At 42.1% G+C, this 25,507-nt stretch overlaps 2 protein-coding genes across 6 annotated transcripts in view; both read left to right on the top strand.

Moving 5' to 3' along the window:
• The window catches only part of LOC133279003 (protein mono-ADP-ribosyltransferase PARP14-like), a 29,527-nt gene extending 24,749 nt beyond the window's left edge, over positions 1–4,778 (top strand). For 3 of the 5 annotated variants that reach the window (XM_061472541.1, XM_061472373.1, XM_061472681.1), the window contains 5 exons: positions 750–956; positions 1,051–1,638; positions 2,771–2,916; positions 3,457–3,631; positions 4,041–4,778. In XM_061472541.1, coding sequence (XP_061328525.1) covers positions 750–956; positions 1,051–1,638; positions 2,771–2,916; positions 3,457–3,631; positions 4,041–4,330 — 1,406 coding nt within the window. In that variant the 3' untranslated portion in view covers positions 4,331–4,778. Of the gene's footprint in view, positions 1–749; positions 957–1,050; positions 1,639–2,483; positions 2,621–2,770; positions 2,917–3,456; positions 3,632–4,040 lie in introns of those variants that run through there. The other 2 variants (XM_061472459.1, XM_061472617.1) reach the window with 2 other exon arrangements.
• Positions 4,779–6,111: 1,333 nt separating this feature from the next.
• Positions 6,112–25,138, top strand: LOC133273940 (protein mono-ADP-ribosyltransferase PARP14-like). The gene is given in 22 exon segments (XM_061462668.1): positions 6,112–6,613; positions 7,651–7,781; positions 7,783–7,794; positions 7,888–7,921; positions 10,106–10,366; positions 11,324–11,494; positions 11,497–11,559; positions 12,602–12,763; positions 12,766–13,134; positions 13,137–13,551; positions 13,553–14,400; positions 14,816–15,012; positions 15,444–15,507; positions 16,471–16,618; positions 17,298–17,362; positions 18,003–18,037; positions 18,410–18,557; positions 19,818–20,024; positions 20,113–20,721; positions 21,262–21,407; positions 22,736–22,910; positions 24,466–25,138. Coding segments are annotated over 22 exon segments (4,749 nt in total). The 5' UTR covers positions 6,112–6,414; the 3' UTR covers positions 24,756–25,138.
• The last annotated feature ends 369 nt before the right edge of the window (positions 25,139–25,507 follow it).

Below are 25,507 nucleotides of genomic sequence, written 5' to 3'. Positions count from 1 at the left end.
ATATTCAGAAACTGCAGATTTCAAAACTGCTAGAAGTTCATAAAGACCTAGAAAGGTTCACTCCTTGCAGTCAGCTGGTATGTGAAGAGTATGCGTGCTCTAGATCTGACATATTCTTGCTAACAGGGATTAAAAAGTATGTTTATACTTCCTAGAGCACCATAAGTATATGTCACAGCAGCCTAATACGTGTGGGCAGCTCATCAGAGAATATCCAGGGAACTACTTCTCCATTGCTGAAATCAGTAGATAATGCAGCTCTGGCTAGCAGCCGCACAGGTAGGGTTCCTACGGATGGAATGTGAACCTGTCAGGAAGGCCAGATTGTCCCTTTTTTTTTCTCTTGTAATTTTCACTTCAGTAGAAATCTCTCGTCCGGTAATCCAGAACTAGGCCCCATGCATGCAGGGACCTCTTGCATGAATAAAACTAGACTTGCTTTTTGAGCAAAGAGTTTGCCACTGGGCCATTGAGCATAAGGCCCATGGCCTATGAAGTAACCAAGCCATATCATCTACATCATAACCTGATCAGTTGCCATGTCAACAACAGTAAGCTTTCATGTTTCGGTTCCTGGAAAGATGTCTCAGATCTCCTTTCCCCTTCCAAACTGGTAGCCTGCAGTTATTTCTGACATATTTATGATCCAGGTGATTGTGGTATGTTCATAACTTCTTCTAGAGACGTTTTAACAATTTGTAACAGTTCTTAGTGCTTTTTAAAGGCAAAATGCTTATGACTCATTTCAGGCCAGGCAGGCCGTGATGCAGCTGCAGTTGCTGAAGACATGCTAGGTGCAGTAACTGACTTTGCAAGAAGTAACTCTGCTCCATATGTGAAAACTGTTAAAGTTGTCATCTTTCAACCACATCTGCTGAGTGTGTTCCATACAAGCATGCAGAAAAGAGAAAATACTGCTAAAACAGCAGCCAAATTACAGCTTTCCAAGTTAAAGTGTAAGTAAATGTCATTTAAATACCTATTATAGATCAATCTGTTTAGCACCAGCTGATAATGGTTTATATTAATTACTTGTGTATTTCAATGTAGCATTCCAGAGCTCTGAGAATCTTTCCCCAAATGGAAAAGCCAAAGCAGTTTTGAAGAAGAAAATAGAGCTGGCTGTTGTGCAGATTTGTGGTGAAAGCAAAAAGAAAGTGGAAGAAACGGAAGACTGGTTGAGAAGTGCAATCTTAAAGGAACAGTTTCAAGCAGAAATCACAGATGAGTTTATCTCTGATTTTGTTGAAGAACAGAGTGAGAAACTGCGTGACCTAGAAAATAAATTAAGAATTGCTCTTTATTTGGATGGTAATGCTATTCGAATTTCAGGTGTTGCAAAAGATGTCTGGATCGCTTATTCGACTATTCAAGACATGATCTACAGGGTAAAAAATGCTAAACTGAAAGAGAGCAGCGCAGAACTTCTTAAAAGCATAACTGAGTGGAAATATTATGAAAAGGATACCTATGTGCCCTTTGACAATCTCACAAATATGCGCTTGGAAAACGCTTTCCTAGCAAAGGAGAAAGATATTTCAATCATCATTAATGAGAAAAAATACACAGTGAATTTAGAAGCTAAACATGTTGTGGATGACCAGGGAAAATGTACACCCATTATACGTGTTGATAAATGTAAGTAAAAGCATCTTGACAGACTGACGTTCCTGCAGAGTAAGAAATGGTAAAAATAGGCAAAATGTTGTTAGGAGTTTTGTGCAGGTCCATTTCTGGAGAATGTGGAGGGACCTGAATTGGGAAATGAAAATAAAAGAATCCTGCAGTTACTTATATTTTTTTTTGTTTTTTTTTTTTTAAGCGTAGGTAGTGCATTCTGAGGTTTACTGGCAGTAGTTAGATGTTTGTAGCAGTGATCATTCTAGATCTCAGCTCACTTCTGAGTTCTTGAGATGTATCTTCTTCCCTTTACTTCTGGTCCTTTCCAATAGAAAGAGCTACCTTTTTCTTACTCATGCGTACAGGACTTTCCCCAGTATTATTTTTCTTTGTCCTGCCATGACTCAGTTTTACAGGGGCACATTTTATATCTTAATGGGAACAACGTTTTCGTCCACTTAACCCTTGAAAGTGGATGGGTTTAAATAACAGTGCAGCCCCCAGTGCTTTAATAATGCCTCCTGCACGTATTTTCAGATTTTTATTTTTGTTCTTTTACCAAGAAATGTCACTTCTAATTGAAGAAACCTATAAGGCTGGATGTCTGCAACATATGCATCAGTCAGTGTTACTATTTAACAATATAGCTAATTAGTAGGCCTCACATGAAATGAGAAAAGGGACAAAAGGAAGATAGTCTCCATTTAAAAGCCTTCTGCTTTTCAGATGGAGGGTATATTCTTGAACTTTTTAATTTAAATCTTTCCTTGTTCAGATCCTTTGCTTCTAGTCTCTTACCTGATGAGAATTAATTACTCAGTAAATCTGCATTTGCTCCTTATACTTGAAAACTTGATTTACAGGGAAAGCTACCAGTAAAAGATGTTGCAGAGAATTCCTCTTCAGCTGTGAAGAACAGACTTGTCTAGGAACTACTTATTCAAGCACATCAGTTGCCAGTGCAGTGGCAAACTAGAAACTACAATGCCCTAATTCTCTAGTGAAAAACCCATGGAATACTTTTGGCTGACAAAGAGCAATAGGCACTAGTGATAAACTAAATCTATGGGCCTTTAGAAGGGTTCGTAGTAGGGCATGTTTCATTTTAAGCAGAGAATTTGGGCAAATATGCTTTATGTTTCTTCTGCAGGTCAAGAGTCAATTGTACTCCCTGCAACATGGGATGATATGGAAAACCAGCGACTCAAAATAGTGGAACTAAGACCAGAAACAAGAGAATATAGAGATGTGCAGAAAAGGTTTCTGGAGACCTGTCAGTCATTTAAAATTGAAAGGGTAAAATCCTGTCGTCATGTCTGAGCATAAATGCTTTTGATAGCAATGACAATACTAACAATGGAAAAATAAATTCCACTGGGATTTCTGAAGCTGTACAAGTCTTTATGGCTGTCAGTAACTTTAATCAGCATCAGTTTAATGTTGCGGTTGAGATATTTGAAACAATTTCTAAGCTATTGATCCTCCAGCACCAAGGCAGTGTGCTTTTCCCTTAAATTGTTTTTGCTATAGTAGAGCAGAGCAATTGCTTGCTTAAGCCATGTCTGCTTTGAAGGTAGGCATGGCATCTCTACCCCAGAAATCTGCAAATCTTTCCTATGTTTTTTTCCCATGGAGTGTTTCTGTCATGTCTTGGGCTGGGTTCTGCTGTCCGTCATGCCAGAGTTTGAAGTGACTTGACTAACTTATTTCATAGTTGATGTATATGCATTGGATCTAGGAGCAGAATCTTGGAAGCAGACAGAATTGTTGATATACACTCATGTTTTTTGATGATGGCAACCGTCTTTCTTTCTGTTTTGCTCTCAAATTCTGCAGATTGAAAGGGTACAGAACCCGTATTTGTGGAAGGCCTACCAAATAAAAAAGTGTGAAATGGATAACAAAAATGGCAACAAAAATAATGAGAGGCATCTGTTTCATGGGACAAGTAAGAATTCATTAACCTTAATTAACAACGGCGGATTTAACCGGAGCTATGCTGGAATGCACGGTAATGTGAATTTCAAAACAACTCTAATTTTCCTGAATAGAATCATTGAATGGTTTAGGTTGGAAAGGACCTTAAGATCACCTAGTTCCAACCCCTCTGCCATAGGGAGGCACACCTTCCACTAGACCAGGTTGCACAAGCCCTATCCAACCTGGCTTTGAACCCTGGCAGGGATGGAGCATTCAGAACCTCCTTGGGCAACCTGTTCCAGTGCCTCACTCCCCTCACAGTAAAGAACTTCTTCCTTATATCTAACCTAAACTTCCCCTGTTTAAGTTTGAACCCATTTTAATATCTCCCTATTGGCAATAAAAAGCAAAACTGTCAGGAGATTCATATGCTCTGAAGATGGCAGGTGAATGAGTGCTGCTAATGAAATGCTCACAAACATTTGTTTTTCTGTCTACAGCTGCACAGTTTGGAAAGGGAACATACTTTGCTGTTAAGGCCAGCTATTCTGCCAATGCCATCTACTCCACACCAGATATGGATGGGAAGAAGTACATGTACTTGGCTCGAGTCCTTGTTGGAGAATATTCTCAGGGGATAAAAGGATCAATTCTTCCAGCAGCAAAAACCGCTAGTAACTCTACAGATCGGTTTGACAGTTCAACTGATGATGTGAAGCAGCCATCCATTTTCATCATATTTCATGATGCTCAAGCTTATCCAGAATACCTTATCACTTTCACTGCATAAGCATTTTGATTGCAGCCATCATTTCTGGTCCTTCAATCTTTGGTGGGATGTAAACACTTTTATAACAAAATATACAGTGAAAAGAACAAGTAGTTTTAACAAATTAATTTCTTACAGATTATTTACATTTAAGCAACCTCTGTCAATTTTTGATGCACTGAAACACTGCTTGTTTACACTCAGTGTAGCTATTTAACACATTTAACACGAGAGCTCAATATTCTACTGAAAATGGCTGTTAGGTTACATATCAATCCTTTATCCCATATTAGCTTTCCATTCAGCTTTATGGCCATCTGAGTTGCACTAGGCAGTGGGGAGTGCTGATGGGGGAGTGGAAGGGATCTTCTTTCAGTGTTGTGTCTCTGATGTCTTCTTGCACTCTGTGACAGTCTGCATTGTAAATTCTGATACAGTGGTTTTCGGTATTTGAACTAGTTGTAGTTAATGGCTTGTGTTTGTCTAGATCTCTCTGAACACTTAGTATGGGTTTTCAAACAGTGGCCTTCAATGAACTTGATGGCTTAAAGACCCAGTTGCATGTTTTTAATACAATAACCCTCTCTGGCAGGGTAAAAAGTGTTTCTACAGAAAGTTACAGGTGTTGCCTGAGCTATTTAGCCTGAGAGAGACAGGAAGGTAAATCTTGAGATGGTGTTTCTGTTGTCCTATACCAGCTGCAGCCACCTTCCTGTGATCTTAAGGATAAATTAATAGAGCAAAGAAAAGCACAGAGGGGTGGGGAGTTAAGGCTTACAGCAGTGTGTTGTCTCAGAGGGGTAAGCATTAAACAAGCCAAAGTTCAGAGTCTGGTATTTGTGTTGTCCCATGCTGCCCCCAACATGGGAGCTTAAACAATATCATCTTTGTAGCATGTTGACAGAGTAAAAAAATAAACCTCTTGCAGCCTTGGATGTTGTAAGATCTTCCAGTGAAAAAGCAGAGTGATGAAGCCCTTCCATGTTCTAAAAACCTTTGGCTCCTCCAAACGAATCAGGTTTGACTTCTTTTGTTGGATGATTAAGATAAAATCCTCTACTACTTGCTTTATGTAGGTAGGCTGCTATTACTTTGAAGTTTTATGATGAGTTGGTGTGTCCAGGTGAGCAGTAAACATTGCCAAGGGGCATGTTTTCCCGGGAAGGTGGTGTGAAATAATGTGAACCCGTAAGTATCATGGCAGAGCCACCACCATCAGGCTACTCATTCGCACTCCACCCCAGTGCTCCCTATGCAAGGACACTGGAACCACTCGCTTTGGGCTTTATTGCCTTAGATGGTGTCAGTTTTCTAACTGCTGGAAACTGCTGACTGTTGAATTCCTAGTGCTTGATCTGGGTGTGGGGGCAAATGTCTTAAGTTTTGCTTTGAAAATGAACAAACTTAGTCAATCCCTGTGACAAATAGCTGCAGTCACTGGTTCATCGATGTAACAAGAGCCAGAGGTGATGGCTCTGGGTGCTGCATGGCAGCAGATGGGTTACCTGCAGCAGTCAGGGCTTTCTCTGCAGAGGATAGTAACTCATCTGTCCTCAGCCTCTGCATGACCACCAAGGTGTTTTTTCACTGGTACGTGCATTACAGGTGTTTAGGGCATCAAGCGCAGAGAAGAAACTGCAGCACTGGGCTCTGTGCAGGTGACGGGTAGAGGATGCTGCTTCCCCAAATGAGTTTACCGTGACCGAAAAGCAAAGCGAGAGGCAGAGCAAAGGGATGACCTTGTTGGCTGTCAGCTCCCAGCACGGGCAGAGGGAGGACATTTTAGTAGCGTGAAGGGGGTGCCCGGGGCGGCTTTGGGTGGGTTAGGAGCTTCTATCGGGGAAAGGAATGTAAGGGCGGAGGTGCGAAGCTGTGCCTGGCGGCTGCGGGGAGGCGGCCCGGGGCAGGTGTGTCGCGGCAGACGACAGCGGAGAAACGGGGAGGGGCGGGAACCCCTTCCAGGCGCAGTGCCCGCTCCTCGCCCCTCTCCGCGGCGTCCCTGGACCCGCCGGCAGCCGCCGCCTGGCTAAAGCGGCCGCGCCCGGCAGCCCTTGCCGGGAAGCGAAACCGAAAGGTAGCGGGGCACAGACCGGAGCCGGGCGGCCATGGCGGGGCAGCCGCCGGGCGGCTTCCCGCTGCTGGTGCGCGGCGACTGGGGCTCCGCCGAGCCGCCCCCCGCCCTGAGGAAGAAGCTGCTCCGCTACTTCCAGAGCCAGAAGCGCTCGGGTGGCGGCGAGTGCGAGCTGCGGGCCGGGACCGGGACGGTGACCGGGCACCTCCTCGTCTGCTTCGTGCACCCCGAAGGTGAGCAGCCAGGGTGGGGCGGGGGCCGGTGCGAGGGGGCCGGCGGGGGCCGGGACGGCCGGGGCTGCCTCTGCCTTCCCCCGAGAAACGGGCTGGGGCTGGGGCTGCGTACGGAGCGAGTGTGAGCTGCGTTGTGACTCACGAGTCGTAACTTTCTAAAAATATATATAATGACTTAATTATTGCATGTGATGCGATATATACTGGCTGGTATGTAATATACAAATCTATAGTATATAATGCCTCATACACATCCCGTAATATGCAATGTAGGATGTATAATACGTATTTGCTTACGTGTACTTGCTTAAATTTGCTAGTACTAGCCTCTAGATTGCATTTTTAATAGCTCCAGGCTACAAGGTAATAAATATATCCCTGTGTATATATATACGCATATATGTATTAGACAGAGTAATGTTCTCTAGATTGCACTTGGAATAATGAAGTTTATGTGGGTATAACTTTATATGTATTATAGTGCAGGTATATATTAAAAATTACGTATAACATGCATGTATTTATCAAAACGTGCAGCAAGGTGGAAAGCATTTAGCTGTGGTTACGTTAAATGTATGCATGTACATGTGTGTACATGCATGCGCATTAACATATATATACACTTTTTTTCCCCCTTTGCCTTATCATGCTTCCCCGTTGCTGACTCACCCAGCAGGTAAGCTCAGGACAGACAGCCCAAAGCCCTTTTGACACTGGCAGGGCGAGGGTGTGCAAGGCGCGGGGGCCATTAGCAGGGTGCTTGTGCTGCAGCCCCTGTGCAGGGCTGCCCACCGGGGATCTGTAGTGCAGCTGAGCTTTGCATCTCTGGTGGGCTTTTTGCAGAAGGGACACCCTCTCCTGTACTGCTTCGGAAGGGAAGCCTTGCGTGTTCTTTATTAGCGTTGTGAGGTTAAAGCTCTTCAGTTTTGTGTGTGCGGGACGGCACGTGTGTCCTAATGTAATCATGGAAAGCTGATGCATAATTTCAAGTCATGTTTCCATTCAGATTATCAGTGGGTTTTTTTGCTTTTATTTAGTGAAGCAACGTGTTCTTGAGAGACAGTCTCATCAGCTGTATTTGGGAGAAAAAGGAAAACTGAAGTTGATTGTCACAGAGCCTGACACAGCACTAGCTGCTGAAGAGGAGGTGTTTGAAGAAAAATTAAGTAAGTCCCACAAAGGTGAATAAAAATTAGAATTCTTGCCAGAGCTTAGCAGTAGTGGTATGAGTGTCAAATCAGTCACTGGTGTCTTCTTTTTTTTTTTTATTTTAGGCTCTGGATACCACGAGTAACCTTCAACCAAAAGGTAAAATGTTATTGTCACCCTTGTGCTGGTTCTTTGTAAAACAAAAATGTTGGTGCTTTTCTCCACACACAGCTCCAATTCCGTGGGGAGCTGTGCTGAAAGTTTCTGAGTTTGGCAGCCTGGCTCAGGTGATACAGGGAAAGATGTCTGGCCAGGGACACTGTAGGCTGGATCACCAAGGGTGGAGTTCACTTTGCCAGGCCTAGACCACAAGCCTGATTTTAGCTTCTAAAAGAGCCTTTTTAACCAGAGGGACATCTCCAGAGATGGATTTAGTTCCCTTATCCTGCACAACTGCTCTAAGATCTGCATAGAAACACATAGATTGAAGGTCTGAAGCCCAGGCCTGATGTCATTTTGCTCTCTGCAGTTAAAAGAGTCTAACTGCAAGAGTCTAAAGGCAAGAGGTGCATCTCCCCTGAACCTCAGTGACTCCAGTTAGGTCCACTTTCAGCAGTACTATGCTGAGCCTTATGATTCAGAAAGCAATCTAGAAAGCAGTACTGCACACCCAAATATACCCACATCTGTAAAGAGTAAGCATTCAGACCCAAGACAGACCTGTTAATCGGGAAGTTCTTCAGTAATTACCGCCCCATCTTTTCCTTTCTCTGTGAAGTTTTGTTTGGTGCTGTTTTGGGTGGTTTTCCTCCTCTCAAATTCAGGTGTTCAAAGTTGACACCTACTGGTTTTTAGTTATACTAGAGAGGACCCTGAAAAATCTCCAGGTACTGCTCTTGGTCGCTTTGTTGGGTCAGCCTAGTTTTCAGGTTTGGCTGTTTTGTACTTTCTTCACTATGCATAGTGCAGTCAATGATTCCTGTCGGCAATCTAGAAATGAGTAACTGGCATCTGCAGAGCTGTTGCTTCTGTGATTATTTCTTTCGTTTTTCTCTTGTCTGGCTTATGCTGGTGGGCCTTCAAAGGCAGCTGTGTTCTGTGAAAGTTACGGGTTTGGAATCAGTTGTTGTGCCTTGGGAAAGTTTGTACACTCGGTGAGCAGGCAGAGCCAGCCTGTTTGTGCTGCCACCTGCTCGAGCCTTCCCTGTCTCCATCCTTGGGGCCGCCCCCCATGGGCGGCCTGTTGGGCACTACCCCAGGATTTAGGGATTTTTGGGTGTTCTGAGCAAAAGCAAGGAGAGACCTTGTTCTCCCCCATCCCTGGTCAGGGGTGCAACTGCTCCACTGATCTTCTCTTCCCTCAGTTCAGTGTTCTGTGCCACAGTGGGAGATGGTGGACCTACAGGTTTACATTGAGAGTTGTGAGCGCCAGGGCTCCATGCGATGCTCATCTCCCCACCATGCTGCAGGGATGTGCTGGTTACCAAAGTGAGAGGGGTTTATGTTCCTGGTTGTGCTCATTGGGGTGAGGAGCTGCTTTTCTTTGTGAGTCTTGAGCCATCTTGAGCCCCCTCAGGTGCCCTTTGGTCCCTCGCCATCCTGACTGCTGCTTGCTGTGGCCTGTTGGACAGTTGTGTCACCGCATGACACTTTTAATTTACTCAGGCATGCAGAGGAGGATGTACCCATTTGGAGGTTCTTTCCTGCCTCCACCCTCACATGTCTGCAAGGCTGGCAAATTGCCTTTCTCTGGCAGCCGCTGTACTTCTGGAGTGCTCGGAGGGCACCTGTTATATTGTCTATCTGCAAAGTTTTGTTGTGTCCCTGCCAGCCTTTTGTGCACCTGGGTTCTTCATGTCCATAATGCTGCACTGATGGCAGGGCATGGTGGTCATCAGGAGGCTTTGCACTGAATTGTGCAGAGTTACTGCTGGCTTGTGGTGCCTGTGAATGTCCCGAGCTACGTTCAGACTTTGTTAGACCTCGGGTAAGAAACAGACACAGAGGCTGCAGGGCCTCTCACTAACCTTAGCAATGCCTGAGCTGCCTTGGGCAATTATCTCAATGGATTTTATGTTATTTTATTCGTCTTGGACCTGGAGACATACCAGTGACCTTGGACTTGTTTAACTCATGGCTACTTTTGTGCCACTGAAGAAGCTGCCTGCAGAATATTGCATCTGGGCTGGTTTGGATCCCAAAATGTCCCGGGTATCCTGCAGTATTTGATTAGCTAGGTGATCTCTAACTAATCAAATACTGTGAGAGAAGGGGTGAGCAAAATCTGCTTATTGCAGGAAATGTGTAGCGATATGTCATGTGGCTTGTTTCTTTCAGTTAAAGATGATGCAGAAGCCTTGCAGAAAGCAGAAAGCTTTGTTGCAAGTGGTGAACTCCAGGAGGAAGCTGGCTCTGCAACAAACATCGCAGAGAAGCCCAGGGAGACCTCGCCTTCAGTGGTCTTTGAAAACATACAGGAATGCAGTCCAAAATGCTTATGTCTGCTTTTGGAGAGCATCAGTGGCCTGGCAGCAGATGATGACTTCACTATGGAAGTGATACCTGAAATATATGTTGCTGTACCTACTTTTACAAAAAGCATCGGTAAGCCAGGATGAGCACTGTTGTTCATTTCCATGTGTATGTGTGAGCAATGGCTTTCAGAGTGTCCTGCTTTAAGCCCAGCTGGTAACTCAGCACCATGCAGCCACTCGCTCGCACTCCTCATTTCCCCCCAACCCCTTCTGGGTAATTCCCCCCAGTTTATATGCTGAATGTGATGTGCTGTGGTATGGAATACCCCTTTCGCTGGTTTGGGTCAGGTGTCCTCTCTCTGCTCCCTCCCAGCTTCTTGTGCCCTTCCTTACTGGCAGAGCATGAGAGACTGAAAAGTCCTTGACCAGGGTAAATGCTACTGAGGAACAGCTTAAACATCCATGTGTTATCAGTGTTGTTCTCAGACTAAAGCTGAAACACAGCAATGCACCAGCTACTGGGAAGAAAACTTAACTCTCTCCCAGCCTAAATCAGGACACACAGCTTGATTCCTCTCCTGTTAGAGATTCAGACAGTTTTAAACAAGTACCTGGACTGTAGTTTCTGAAGAAAGATGTAAGTCTTTATATACACCTCCATGAAAGTGCCTGTGAAAAAATTGAGGTATCTTCACTAATTGAAATTGGATGGGAATGTTTCATTGTGCGTCTCTTGTTTTGAGTTAGGTGGAGCAGAATTAGAAGCACACTGAGGGTGGAGATGATTTCTGCAAATTACTGAAGTGTATAAAGTCTCCATCTGAGGAGACGGTGGAACAATGAGAAGCGCTTAGTTGATACAAGAGATGAATAAGAGGGGAACAGAAGCATAGTGGTAGTGAATAGCTGAGAGTCACCTGGCTGTGTGCATTTCCCCTGTTCTAATCCACAGAGTGACTTGGCACCAAAGACAGCTTTGCTGCAAACAAGGAAAAGCAGATTCAGCTCATTTCTCTGCCAGAAGTGGTAGCTGGGGCTGCTAATGGCTCAGGAAAGCACAGTCAGTTTGTGCCGTTCTTGTTTACAGATACTGAAGAACTTGTCAAAAAATGTTCACAAAACAAGAGGGTTAAAGAATTCCACATGACTGCCAGGCTTCTTGAACTGACCCGCAGCATCAAGGCTGAAAACATACCAGCCAGCGTTTCCACAGACTACATCACCGTCTACTTCGAGAGTGCGCAGAATGGTGGGGGACCGTGTCAGACGTCCAGTTCTTCCCCAAGGAGAACTTGGCCATCATTACTTTCTGTGATCACGAAGGTGGCACTCTCCTCAGCCTGACCAAATTGCTCTCAGGGAGAGGACCTGACAGAAAATGAGCATGAATTTGGGCATTAGGAGAAACTTGTCTTGCTGTCGCTAAAGCCAGTGTACACTGTCCTGTTCCTGGGGAGTGCTCTGGATTTACAAATACTGCTGCATGTCTAGGCTTTCAGAATCTCTCTGGTTTGTATGTTACCCAAGACAGCTCAATACTCGTTTTGTGCGTGGGATGTTCCCACTGTTGTGTTTTCCCCCTTTACACAGGCTTTTATCTGCAATACAACATTAATTGTGCTTACAGGCAGAGGAAGCAGGATCTGTCAGTGACTGCAGTTTTCACAGGTAGCTTTCAGAAACTAATGAAGGTCAAATATCTTCATTATCAGGGAAGAGCAGAGCTGAAGAGCAATCTTGTTACTATGCCTTTTGTTGAATCACCATCCCATTTTTATGCCAGTGTAACCTCGGGTAAATATCTCTGGGTTAGGAGACCCCAGCTTAGTAAATTCCTTTAATTAAATATATCTGCCAGGGAATTGTTTTTCTTCTGACTCTTAGAATTTGCTTACGAATATTTTGCACATCAAGTTAATAGGTAACTTGGATCATTGTCATGTAGTTTCAAATCCCCACCAACATTATAATTAATTTCCTTTGTCCATGCCCACCGGAATGTCAAAAAAAAAAAAAAGGAAAGCAAACATTCTGTGGCACAAAGAATTTTATTGTAAGTTGAGAGTAAGGAACATTCCGTAACAGTATGTTGGTATGGCCCTGCTGCGGGGTGGGGTTTCCTTAGCAAATGACAGCAAGGTGTAACTGTACAGGTAAGTACAGGCACAAGCATATTCACCAAGCTGGCTGGAGCCAGGCCTCTTATCTTGTCCCCTACAGAGTAGTTTGGAAATCAGAAAGACATAAGAGTAGCTCTTTCAAATGAAAAGAAGTGAAATCATTATTCAGTGTAATTCTATTCAGAATCATTTGCTTGATTTGAACTTAATCATGTGTGTTTGCATGTATGTGTGCTAACTTTTAGATGTAAACGCGGTCTTGGAAAAGCAGCATTTCCTGGAACAGACACTAATTTCCGTGCATCCATGTTACCAGTCCTTGGGAACAGCTCTCTATGGAGAAGAAAGACCAACTGTCAAGATGCCAGACCCCATTGGGGTGCCGCTAGATCCGTATGTCTGGCAGTTTTACAAAGACAGACCAAACTGATGCAAGACATAAACCAGGAACTGGCAATTTGCCATTGTGAGCTAAAATGGCCCCAGACAGACTGTGCACACCCAGAAATTATGTTGTGCCCATCATCATCCCTCTCAGAGCAGAAAAAGCCAATGATTAACTTGATCAAGACATGGAAGCAAGATGCTTCTACTGAGTTCTCATGTATCATGGCATGTTACATCACCATAAAATGTAAAGTAAATTCAGCAGGTTGGAAAGACTTGAAAAACAGATTGGTGAAAAATGTTGCTTTGATCATAACTGAGATTTCTGAGGAGACGGTGGTGATTGCAGGCAACAGAGCAGCAGTGGACAGTGCAGAGAAAGAAGTGAGCGGAAGAGTCTTCTTGCCTCCTTGCGTTCTTCCCAGGAAACCATAGTCATTGATAAACATGGAAAAGAGAATCAAGTGATTATTGCTGGATTTTCTAAGGATGTAGCAGAAGTTTATCAGAAACTGACTGATTTTATAGACAGAAACAAACATATGGAAAAAGTAATCCCGGCTAAGTCAGTGGTGGTAGTGCAGTTTGTAGAGCAGGAAAAATCCAATGTTTATCTTAAATTGAAGAAGAAAGGCATGACAATACGTTTTGACACCAAGACACCGTGTATTTCTGTGAGTGGACCAAGAGCAGAAGTACAAAATGCAGTCACCACATTTGAAAAAATCCTCTCATCCCTTTACTTGAAAACTGTGCAAATTGATAAGCCAGGAGCCAAAGAGCTCTTCATTGAGAGGAAAGAGTCATGTGTTTGAGGCAAAGCAGAAATTTGGCTGTTTGATTAGTCTGGAAGAAGAACAGCACCAACAAGAAAAGGTGGGTGAAAAAGTTGGTGATACACAGGAAAGCAAGCTCTGCTTTAAGAAAATGCTGCCAGGTGGAGTTGTAGTAGCAGTTTATGAAGATGACTTGTGCACTCATCCCGTTGATGTTGTGGTAAATGCATCTAATGAAGACCTAAAACACAACGGTGGTGTTGCTTGGGCGCTGTTAAATGCAGCTGGTCCAGAGATACAGCAGGAGTGTGATGAGCTGGTGAAGAAGAGCGGGAGCTTGCAGCCTGGGTGTGCGGTTATCACGGGTGGAGGGAAACTCCCCTGCAAGAACATAATTCACGCTGTTGGGCCCAGGTGGAGGAAGGATGAAGCAGAACAGTGTGTGTGCTTGTTAAGACAGACAGTGAAGAGAAGTCTACAACTGGCTGAAACATTTCATCATCGTTCTATAGCTCTGCCCGCTATAAGTGGAGGGATTTTTGGCTTCCCACTGGAACTGTGTACGTATTCAATTGTAGCCTCCATCAAGGAGACCTTGAAAGAATACAAGGGGGACATCAGCTTGAAGGAGATTCATCTTGTGGATGATGCAGAAGGAACTGTTCAGGCTCTGAGTGAGGCAGTTTAAAAAGTGTTTGCAGCTGAATTATCCTCCCCGATACTGCAGACTTCAAGCTTGGGAAACCTTAAGTTGAGAGAAAGCCAAGAGGAGAAGGGAAAAGGGGATCTTCAGATGGCTAGAGATCATCTGCAGATGGTTACAACAAACGAAGGTCTCTGCATCCAAGTTGAGGAGAAAAATGTTCAGGAAGCCATGGTAGGTGTTTAATTTTCTGCTTCCCCTCTAACTTGATGTGAAGGAGCAGGGAAGTCACAATCCCCCTGTACTCAGCACTGGTGAGGCTGCACCTCAAATACTGTGTTCAGTTCTGGGCCCTTCACTATGAAAGAGACATTGAGGTGCTGCAGCAGGTCTGGAGAAGAGAAACAAATTAGATGAAGGGTCTGGAGCACAATTCTTATGAGGAATGGCTGAGGGAACTGGGGTGGTTTAGTCTGGAGAAGGCTCAGGGGAAACCTTACTGCTCTCTACAACTGCCTGAAAGGAGGTTGCAGTGAGGTGGAGTTCAGTCTCTTTGTCCAAGTAACAAGTGATAGGACAAGAGTTAAAGGCCTCAAGATGTGCCAGGGAAGGTTTAGATTGGATACTAGGAAAAATTTCCTCACAGAGAGGGTGCTTGAAGAAAACTGAAGAACTTGGACTGAAATCAATCACTTTCCCAGCTATTGGGACTGGAGGATTCAGATTTCCTAAAAGCATTGTTTCTAAATTAATGTTTGATGCGGTATTCAAGTTCAGTAGTAGTCACACTTGGAGGACTCTCCAGGAAGTTCGTTTTGTCTTGAATCCGAACAATGTGGATAATATTCAGGTAGTTCTCAGGAGAAAGCCATTTATGTCACATACTGTTCTAGTTATGCCTTACAATATTTTAATTATATTGCTTTCTAAGGGGAATAATTTAGCAGTTGGTCAGTAACAATGGGCTGTCTCTCCAGTATCTCTGGAATAGAAACTCTCAGCAAGCATAAGCTGCAGGCAAAATTGGCCTTGCTGCTGGCACTGTAAACACCTGTAGATGCTCACTCATCTTTTGACAGAGGAGGTCTGGCAACACAAAGATGGTATCTATTATCACAGTATTCACACTGAGTCTTCCACTGTTATTAATGATACCTAAACATGACTGTAAAGCATGTCAGATGGCTCAGCAAGACCTACATGACTCTTAAGTACAGTATTTCAGAATTACATACTGAATATTCCTATGTTTGGTACCTTTCTTTTTTTATTTTTCCTCAGGCTTTTAACATGGAACTACAATGTAGAGTAGGTGAAAGTTGCAATGCTGCAGCATCATGGTCAAGTAAATTGTGTAATGGCTAGCAAGTAGGAGGTGGGACACGGGAGAATGCAAATACTGTAAAGAGACTATACATATCAGGAAACAGATAAAATGGCATTAAGACACAGAGCATTTTTTTTTCCTCCTAGTGGACTGGCATTCTTAAACTCCATTTGTAAAAATCGTAATTTCTTTTGTTGAGGGCATGCTCATGTTAGTGAGGCCTGTCTTATCACATGGAAGAGGATGTCCTGGTAGGAGAACCATTACTTTGTCCTACTCAAAGGGTATAAGAACTTGGTATCGATTTCCCAAACAAGCCATAAGTAACATGTATTTCTGCCCATCTCCTATGTAGAGATATACAGAATGGAGAATTTTCATTCCATTTATTAATTGGCGGTAGTGTGACACAATAGCAAAAACATATGAGTGAATTGCATCAGTGACAGAGCCTTATTCATAAGAATATATAGCTCTTTCTTCTCAGTTGCTTTGAGTATCAGTGAGATTAAGTTAAGAATGTGCAGGTAAAATATTAACTAGACAAATTTAGACTAGAAGTAAAGAACAATGTTATGTCTGTAAGGGTAGAGATGAAATAGCTTACAAAATTGGTGTGATGTGATCTCCATTACTGCAAATACTTCAGCTGCATACTGCATTTCTTGTAAGAGTTAATTCGGGGAAACTTGGTTACAGAGCTAGTCAGATCAGATAACCCCAAGAGTCCCTTTCCAAATTTATTCTGTGTGAATTTACAAGAATAGAAATAGTTTCACTTTCACAGTATTTAAATGGGAATAACACTGTGCCTTCCTGCTTTTAGAAATGGAGTAAAGAGAAAGGCAGAGACTCTCTATGTCCATTAAAGTGATCTAGAGCACATTCCTTGAAATTAAAAGTTGATGTTTCTATCGATGGAAGAGAATAATACCCCAACTAGAGGATAAGTGTGTTAAAGTATTTTTCTTTCCTTTGTAGGTATTATTAGGCCTGTTTCAACTGATGCACTGGCAGTTCATGAAATGCAGATTGGTTCCATTACACTCCAAGTAACTAGTGGAGATATTACCGAGGAGGATACAGAGGTTATTGTAAGCATATCAAATCCAACATTTGATGCCACATCACATATATAAACATGTAGATCTTTAGTGATAATTTTGGGCTACTTTTTAGAAGGGCGTAGGGGGAAGAATTGTCCATATGTGAAACTTCCATGAAGTATTTTTCAGATGAGAGAGAGTTGCAATTAGTTAGGAGACAGATATTAAATGGGTTCTGTATGTGACCTGAATATTCCATTTAGTTTCCAGACTATTCAGACAGAAGTCATTTGACCAGATTTTTCTTGTATAAAAACAAAAATGCTTAAATAAAAGGAAATTTTCACATCAAATATAATCCTGACAAACTGTTCCTGTCACTGTGAGCCAAAGTCCTGGTTGAGTGACCTGTAAGAAGCAGAGATTCTTTGGTGACATTGTGAATTGCAAGCATGGAAGACATCAGGTGGTATAATTTAAAGCAATCGGTGAGTTTGGTGAGGGCCTTCTACTGGATGGTGAAACAATGAAATAGGAGTTGTTTTTAATGATTTCTAATCAATAATGAAATCAGTGTTCTCTTTGCAGCTGTGTTGTGTGTCAAGGAGCAGAATTAGGAGAACGGGCAAGGTTTTGCACTTTGTGGGATCTTATACCATGTGAGAATTCGGGATATTTGTAGAGTACAGAAGTTGGGTGGAGTTTTGAGTAGAAATGGCTATGTTGACTTAATGAATGTGTATGCTTTTCTCATATAATTTAAGGGGTCTTCAAAGCAATAATGGCTGCTGCTGGTTCCCATGTAGAAGCAGAATGTGCTCAGTATGGTATGTAAATAGCTTTCACTTTCAGAAATCTTTAAAAGTCTGTTGTCAGCTACACGAGAGCGCAAGTTTTGAAACTGAACAGAGTAGTGGAAGGCTGTATTTTGGTGTAAGCAAGTGCAGGACTGGCCTTTAAAAGCTAATAGCAAATCTGAGCTGTATGAATTCACAAATACATAATTCTTTCTAATTGAAATAGTGTAACCTTGCTTATCGCCCTCATCATGAGTTCTTCTATGGTCTGCATTCTGCCAGACCAGCAGAGCAGTAACATCCCAACTCACTGTGGTTGGCTTCTATGGGTGCAGAAAGGAACGCATTCTGGTTGCACAAAGAAAATGTTCCTGCTCTGAATCCAGGAGTTAACTTTCAAGATGGAGTGTCCTGGATATTTCTCCCAGCCTTTGGCTGTGCAGGCTCTCACTGTTTATCAGCCTGACCTCAGCACATGCAGAGCACCACACAATCAGTTGTTACCTTTGTGACCAGTGGTATGGTTCATCGGTCCATTCATCCTCACGGTGTGACTCCCTTCTGAGGTGTTTGCAATCAAACATGAGTGCTCTGAAAAACACAAGCATCTTTTGAAAGATTCCATACCACAGTTCTTAGATATCTTAATGGTGGTATTTTAACTGTTCAGCTATTCTGCAGAATAAGGGTTTGAGCTTTCACAGAGTAAGTGACATAAAAGAAAGGATTTCTCACATAAATGAATTGTGCACATTCTATTGGCATGTTTTCTAATAAAAGTGAGCTTTATTTAAATTAAACATAAATTCTTAAGTTGTGCTTAACAGGCAAATACCTTGCAGCAGAGATTTTGGGAAATTAGAAAACACACAACTACTTGTATTACTTTCTCAAAGAAGTTCTGCAATCAAAATATTAACAGAGAAAACTGGACTCAACTGAAATCAGAATAATAAAGCTCACAGTGGATCTCTTTCTACTGTTTCTGCTTCTATCATCAATATAACCAGCTGTCCTATCAGGAGAGACAGCCACTTCAAAAATATTATGTCTCCTTCTCTATCTTCTCTTTTCCAGCTGGGCAGTTTCAAAGGTGGAAAACTGCTATGCAGTAAAATCATCCACTTGATTCACAACAGGAACATGAACAGTCAGGTTTCCAAAGTGCTTAATGAGTGCGAGCTAAGGATGTACAAATCTGTCGCCTTCCCAGCAATTGGAAAAGGCTTGCAATTTCTTAGGAAAGCAATGAAGGCTGTGATGGGAGTAGTTCAGAAACTAGGGCAGAATTAGTACCACTGATATGGATAACAGTAAACTTGTACAAGAAACTCTGTAAGCTGTAATTTGTGAAAGTTCATTCTAGTCAGTTCAAATACCCCCTGCACACTTCAAAGATGCTTTTTGTAAAAAAAAAAAGTATAAATATTACAGTCAACATCAGTGGAGCAAAAACCCCTAAAGAAAAGGTATTGTTCTGTAAAAGACATTCTGCCCCAAAACAGACTGTGTATCTCAGCTGGCAACCCTGCAACTTCCTTGAAACTTCCCATAGACCTTGCTTTGGGCTTTCAGCCACATATAAGGGCTGGGGTTGGGGTTTGTAGGTGAAGAAAGATGGAATTGTCCTGAGAACAAAACTGGCTGACTATGGAAATTGTGGGCTGGGTACAGAATACCTGTGTTTTTTACCTTTATAGATCTTGTTTCAGCCTACCTGCTCCAGTGGAGGGCTTGGAGGCAGGCTAGCTTATTTGGTTTAAGCTTCTGGTTAGCCTGGGGATTGGGACTTGCAGAGAGCAAGGTATCCTTCTCAGACCAAGGCTCCCATTGACTTGGGAAATAGAAATTATGAGCTGGTCCTTGCTCAGCATGCCTGGGTAGGGTAGGAGCTGGTGTGTGCATCAGTGTGTGGGTTAGTCCAGGTCCCTTGGACTGCCAACGCCATCTGCATGCTGGTGTCACGATGGCTGTCCAAGAGATGCATTGCCTGAAATTGGCAGGGCTCCCCCCAACATTTCAGGATAAGCTGTAGGTTGCACTTCAGGTTTGTTGTAGGGGAATGAAAGCAATTATTTTGAGCTTGGTGTTCCTGTTTGTATGTTGAAATACAATGCATACTTGTGCCTCTGCTAGTTTTTATTTGGTTTTACTTTGGTACCCAGTTTAAAGATGGGGATAGAGTTAGTGGTGCATGGAATTAAAAATATCGGGGATGTTCAGGCTGAAGTTCTTGTTGGAGTTTCAAAGTAAATGAAGGCAAATCCCAGAAGGGGTTCCTGGCTCTGTGTAGGGTGTCAGCTCCTTGAGCTCCAGTCTTAGGTGTAAAGCTGTGGTTAAGCGTGGGGCTTTGGACAGAAAGCATAATGGAGTGAGGGGAGAGAGGGACACCAGTCTGTATGAGCTGGGGACATGGTCTCTGTTTTCTGGATGCTGTCTTGATTTAAGTACTGTTCACTGAGACATGCTTTTTATTTTTGTTTAGGTCCAGCAGGACAGAGTCCAGCAAAGGTAGCTGATGACATGTTGGATGCTATAGTGGAATTTGCAAGCAAAAGATCAGTACAGCATTTGCAAAAAATTAAAATAGTCGTCTTCCAAACAAATATGCTCAAAGACTTTTACAGAAGCATGAAGAAAAGAGAAGATTCAAATTCATCTACAATAAATTCATTTATGTCTCTGCTTAAGTGTAAGTAGGTGGATTTTCTGTGTGCATGGGCACGTGGAACTAAAGATCTTTTACTTAAAAGTAATAATTAACGTGTATTTCTTCACAGCATTTTTCCAGGTTAAAAAACAACCAAGTGGGAAGAAAAAGACTGTGGATTTGGAGAAGAAAGTTGATTTAGCCACATTCCAAATCTGTGGAGAAAGCCAAACAAATGTGGATAAAACTGAGTCTTGGTTAAAGGATTTAATTTTAAAAGATCATTTTGAAAACATTATTTCAGATGAGCTAATTGAACATTTTGATCAGAGGCAAATTGACACTTTGAAGGATCTCCAGAGTAGAAAGCATGTTACTATTCAGTTTGAAAATAAACTTTTCCCCCCTTGCATTAAAATTTCTGGTATTACCAAGGACGTTTGTTGGGTTTCTATAGAAGTTCAAAAAATAATCCAAAACCTTAAGGACACTGAAGAAGAACGATCCAAGGCAGAACATATTTATAACCTGGTAGAATGGAGGTATCCAGAAAGCAATGACAGCTTTGTTGCTTTTGATAAAATTACAAATATGCAGCTGGAGGATGCCATAATAGCTAAAAAGCCACATCTTGCAGTCAAAATTAATGGGAAGAGCTACAAGGTTGATATGAATACTCTACAGGCTAATGATGACCAAGGAATAACCACAAACATTCAACGTGTGTCAAAGAATGAAGGTAAATTATAGCTTTGTAACTTTCCTTTAATAGTGATCATTGAATGATAATTCTGATAAATGCAAACTGGGGTGTCACAAAGAAATAATCCAGTCATAGCTGTTTTCTCTTTCTTTTTTGATTTTTTTTCTTTCCCCCATGCATGCCATAGCCAGCAGTTGTACTTTCATAATTAATGGCAGATATGACTGCAGTCAGAACACCTATTTTAAATATTATCTGTAGAAATGGCATGCTGAACATAGATTCTATGCTTAAGTCTCACAAAGGAAGTGGAGTATGGAGAATACATGAAATTCCTTTGTGTTTTCAAAGTTGTTTTAGTTAGATATTTGCATGGGGGTAATTAGACTACAGAAAATGTAAAGTCTTAGCAGTGCATTACAGAGCCAGGGATCTATTGAAGACGGAGAGTATTCTTGGGATAAAGCATTGTGTAAGGTATTGTCCTCTCAGCCCTGTACATGCAATTGGTTTGTAAGATATGCCTACAAAACTGAGCTAGATATCTGTGATAATAATGCAATGTCTGTTTTGCAGATAAGCAGCCAATAACACTCCCTTCACACTGGGAAGACATGGAAAACAAACAGGTCAAAGTGGTGAATCTTGAGCCATTTTGTGAGGAATATCTGAAAGTTCAGTCCAGATTTAAGAAGGGCTGTGGCAGCTGTGTCATAGAGAAGGTGAAATACTATGGGGAGGGAAAAAAGTGAATTCTTAGGCTGAAAATGTTAATATACTTTCTAAATACTTGTTTATAAGGTGTCTGAAACCTAATACACCTTTCATATGACATCCTCTCCAGCACTGTACAGGGTGGATATAAATAAAATCTAATTTCCCAAGAGCTGCCTTGCCATTTCTGTCTTCTAATAGTGAAAATCCTTGACCATCAGTCTTCAGGCTGATTCTGTGTTCATCTAATGTTGTACTCAGTAGTTAATGTAGTATTTCCAATTAGGAAATTCTGTATTGAAATGGAAGCATAAGCCAATATGAATAATAGAATACAAACGAAAATACAAAATCATTGTAGACTGGCCACAAATCTTTTTACTAGTTTACTACTTCCCTGTCAGTTCCAGAGCCTTTCAGCTAGACCTGATTTTATCCAAAGTATCAAGATCTGATCCTGCTTGTTGAAAAGTCTGCAGCACAGCGCACAGAGGTTTAATTACCAGGGGGAAGATGAAATTATTCAGAATCAGAAGGAGTGATAAATAGGAGAAAATATGATAAACTTAAGAGTAAGGATATGTGTTTGAAAAATTTTCTTCCATCATGAGGTTCAATGAGCTTGGTCATTAAGACACAAATAGAACAAAATAATACAATAGAAAAAACTCAGGTAATGACATTGAAGTAATTTTCCATTGAAAACGGAAAGCTGTTACAATAACGCCTTTATCATTGTACTTTGACATAGACAGTTTCCTCCTGAACTACATTCACATTGTTGGCATAAGGAGCCAGCAACATGTATTTTTCCACCAACTTATTTTTACATAATCCTTATGTTGAACCTATAATTCTTATAGGTTGCTAAACTACACAGCAAAGGAAGTAATTCTGACTTCCAAACTGACATGTAGAAAAGAAACTTTAATTCAATGTAATGCTATCATTGCAGTCTATCATTTAGTGAGAAAATCATAGGTAAAGGTGATAAGGATATACAGAAGGCATCTTATATCATTGACTCTGGCAGTGGTGCAATAGCATATTTCTAAAAATGATAACGCATCGCTACCATGATTGCCTGTGTACCTGGTATACTACAGAAAACAAGTGTATGCCAAAAATTACCAAGCTTGAAAAACTGATAAGCTGCTTCGGTTTATTATTTTACAGCAGGGTCGGGTATTCAGTTCCCCAACCCAAACCACATGCTAACAAGGCATATTGAAAATTACTGTAATTCTTGAAGTCTGGGTTTGTTTTAATGCTTTCCTGCCATGATAAATATTGCTCTCTACCAGTATAAATATAGTTCTATTTTGTAACTTTGCAGATTGAAAGAATACAAAATCCCTTGCTCTGGCAGACATACCAAGTAAAAAAGATGTCTGTCTGTGCAAAGAACAAAAATAAAAATAATGAGAAGTTGCTATTTCATGGGACAGCTGCATCCTCATTGAACACAATGAACTACAATGGATTTGATTGTGGGTGTGCTGGAAAGAATGGCGAGTCGTTATCCAAAGCAGTTAGTTTCATAAACATGTATGACTAGGGAATGTCAATGTTACAGTGCTGTCAGCACAACATGTAAGGAGAATAAGGCTGGAGAACAAAATAATAAACACCAGAACATACTCTGTATAGACATAGGAATTAACATGTTTGGTAAATCCCTTGTTGATTAATGCCACCATCAGAAGTTCACCTACTCTGAAATCAAGGCTGAGCAGCCTTTGGGAAATGTGTTGTATGATCTGCTTAGAGAAAGGAGCAAGGACTGCTGTTCAACATCCTCAGCTGAGATATAAGCCACAAGCTCCTGGTATCTCCTCTCCTAGTTAGCAAAGTAGAGGTGCAGGTAATTCTCCTATTGCTTCCAAAGATAAGCTCAGCACAAGCAATCAGAAGATCCCACTCCCCTGCACATGAAATCCCTAGAAATCTGTGAAGTAATTTACAAAGAAATCCCCCTTTAATAGTTGTTACGGACAATTATTAAGTATTTAGCAGAAAGACTTTCTGCATTAGTTCAAAGGTTGTTTTGTCCAATTTTTCTAGCACAGTCAGATTTATTATTTGGTAGCATTCAAAGAGGAAGGACCAGATCCAAAGAAGTGGAACCCTTCTCTGGTAGGAAAGGACAGTCACAGAATCATAGAATGATAGAATAGTTAGGGTTGGGAAGGACCTTAAGATCATCTAGTTCCAACCCCCCTGCCGTGGGCAGGGTCACCTCACACTAAGCCATGTTGCCCAAGGCTCTCTGCAGCCTGGCCTTTAACACTGCATTGCATGATGGAGCATTCACAACTTCCTTGGCAACCCATTCCAGTGCCTCACCACCCTAACAGCAAAAAACTTCCTCCTTATATCCAATCTAAACTTCCCCTGTTTAAGTTTTAACCTGTTACCCCTTGTCCTGTCACTATGGTCCCTAATGAAGAGTCCCTCTCCAGCATCCCTATAGGTGCCCCCCTTCAGATACTGGAAGGCTGCTATGAGGTCTCCATGCAGCCTTCTCTTCTCCAGGCTGAACAGCCCCAAGTTCCTCAGCCTGTCTTCATACAGGAGGTTCTCCAGTCCCCTGATCATCCTCGTGGCCCTCCTCTGGACTTGTTCCAACAGTTCCATGTCCTTTTTATGTTGAGGACACCAGAACTGCACACAATACTCCAGGTGAGGTCTCACAAGAGCAGAGCAGAGGGGCAGGATCACCTCCTTGGACCTGCTGGTCACGCTCCTTTTGATGCAGCCCAGGATAAGGTTGGATTTCTGGGCTGCGAGTGCACACTGAAGCCGGCTCATGTTCATTTTCTCATCCACTACCAGTCAAAACCTGGGTGTTGATACTTAGCCAAAATCTAAGTGGATTTGGATTTGCATTTGCTTCTGATGCAAAGGATTATTACTAGAATTTGCTGTTCAACCAAATTTATAATTTTTGCAGAAATTAAAAAAAAAATTAAAAAAAAGAAAAAAAGGAAGGGGTGGGGGAACTTTAGAGATTCTAACGGGAATAAGAACACCAACTATATTTGCCAATATTGTCTTTCCGAACAGCTGCAACCATTTGGAATGGGACCTACTTTGCTGTTGATGCATGTTATTCTGCTCAGGATACTTATTCCAGACTGGATGCGCATGGCAGAAAATACATGTACTTGGTTCTGGTCCTCACTGGGCAGTATTATGTTGTGAGCAAAGGACTAATCAAACCACCAGCAAAAAACACAGCAGATTCTAGTGACGTGTATGACAGCGTGGTTGATAATGTGAAAGATCTGACAATGTTTGTCATATTTAGTGACATTCAGGCATATCCTGAATACCTGATTACTTTCAGATGTTAGAATATTCTTAAGAGCCTAGAAAATTCTAGTGTCTTTTACATGTGAGAATTAACAGGGGAATTCTTGATTCTTGTTTACAACCAGGTTTCTTAAACTAAGTGGTTATTTAACTATCCATGTGTTTAAATATGTCTTCAAATTATCAACACAATGACCCAGGATAAGCAAATATTTGAGAAAGTACTATTTCAATACTCCCACTTCAAGTTCAGTCACATGGAGGTGGAGGTGAGAACTGTGAGAACAGCCCATACCTCTTATTATGCAAGGCAGAGTGAGCTGGTAGGAGAGGGAGGGAGCCACTATGCCTTACCTGCAGCCTGAAGAGGTGTAGGATAGGACAATGCACCTATGTGTGTTCCTATTTCTGGTATTCACAACACACCAAGAGGCTGGCTGTTGTGAGGACTTACTTAAAATGCACTGTGTTGGGGGAATTACCCTGTTTGCCAGGGGAGTTTTCAGTCATTCTCAGGCATCCACTCACTGTTATTGGTACTAAGAGTCCTGAAGACAAAAACACAATGTTGAACTTACCATTTGCATTCATTATATCCCCCCACTAGCTGTTGTAGCATACTGTTATACCCTGTGTATGATTTCCTGTATTCATACCTGTTTCTTAGGGGCATTTTCCATGGTACCCAGCATTATATACATCCATCTTCCACATACAAAGTCATTGCTTCTGGAATTTTCAGGACGCTAAAGAGGCTGAGGTTCTGAATGACTTCTTTGCCACGGTCTTCACT

This window comes from Pezoporus flaviventris, unplaced genomic scaffold (assembly GCF_033815535.1).
Source record: "Pezoporus flaviventris isolate CSIRO_AGI_PZ_B2104156 unplaced genomic scaffold, CSIRO_AGI_Pfla_v1 ptg000001l, whole genome shotgun sequence".
Taxonomy (NCBI): domain Eukaryota; kingdom Metazoa; phylum Chordata; class Aves; order Psittaciformes; family Psittacidae; genus Pezoporus; species Pezoporus flaviventris.
The sequence above is the reverse complement of the archived record's forward strand: the minus strand, read 5'-3'. Positions and strand labels throughout refer to the sequence as shown.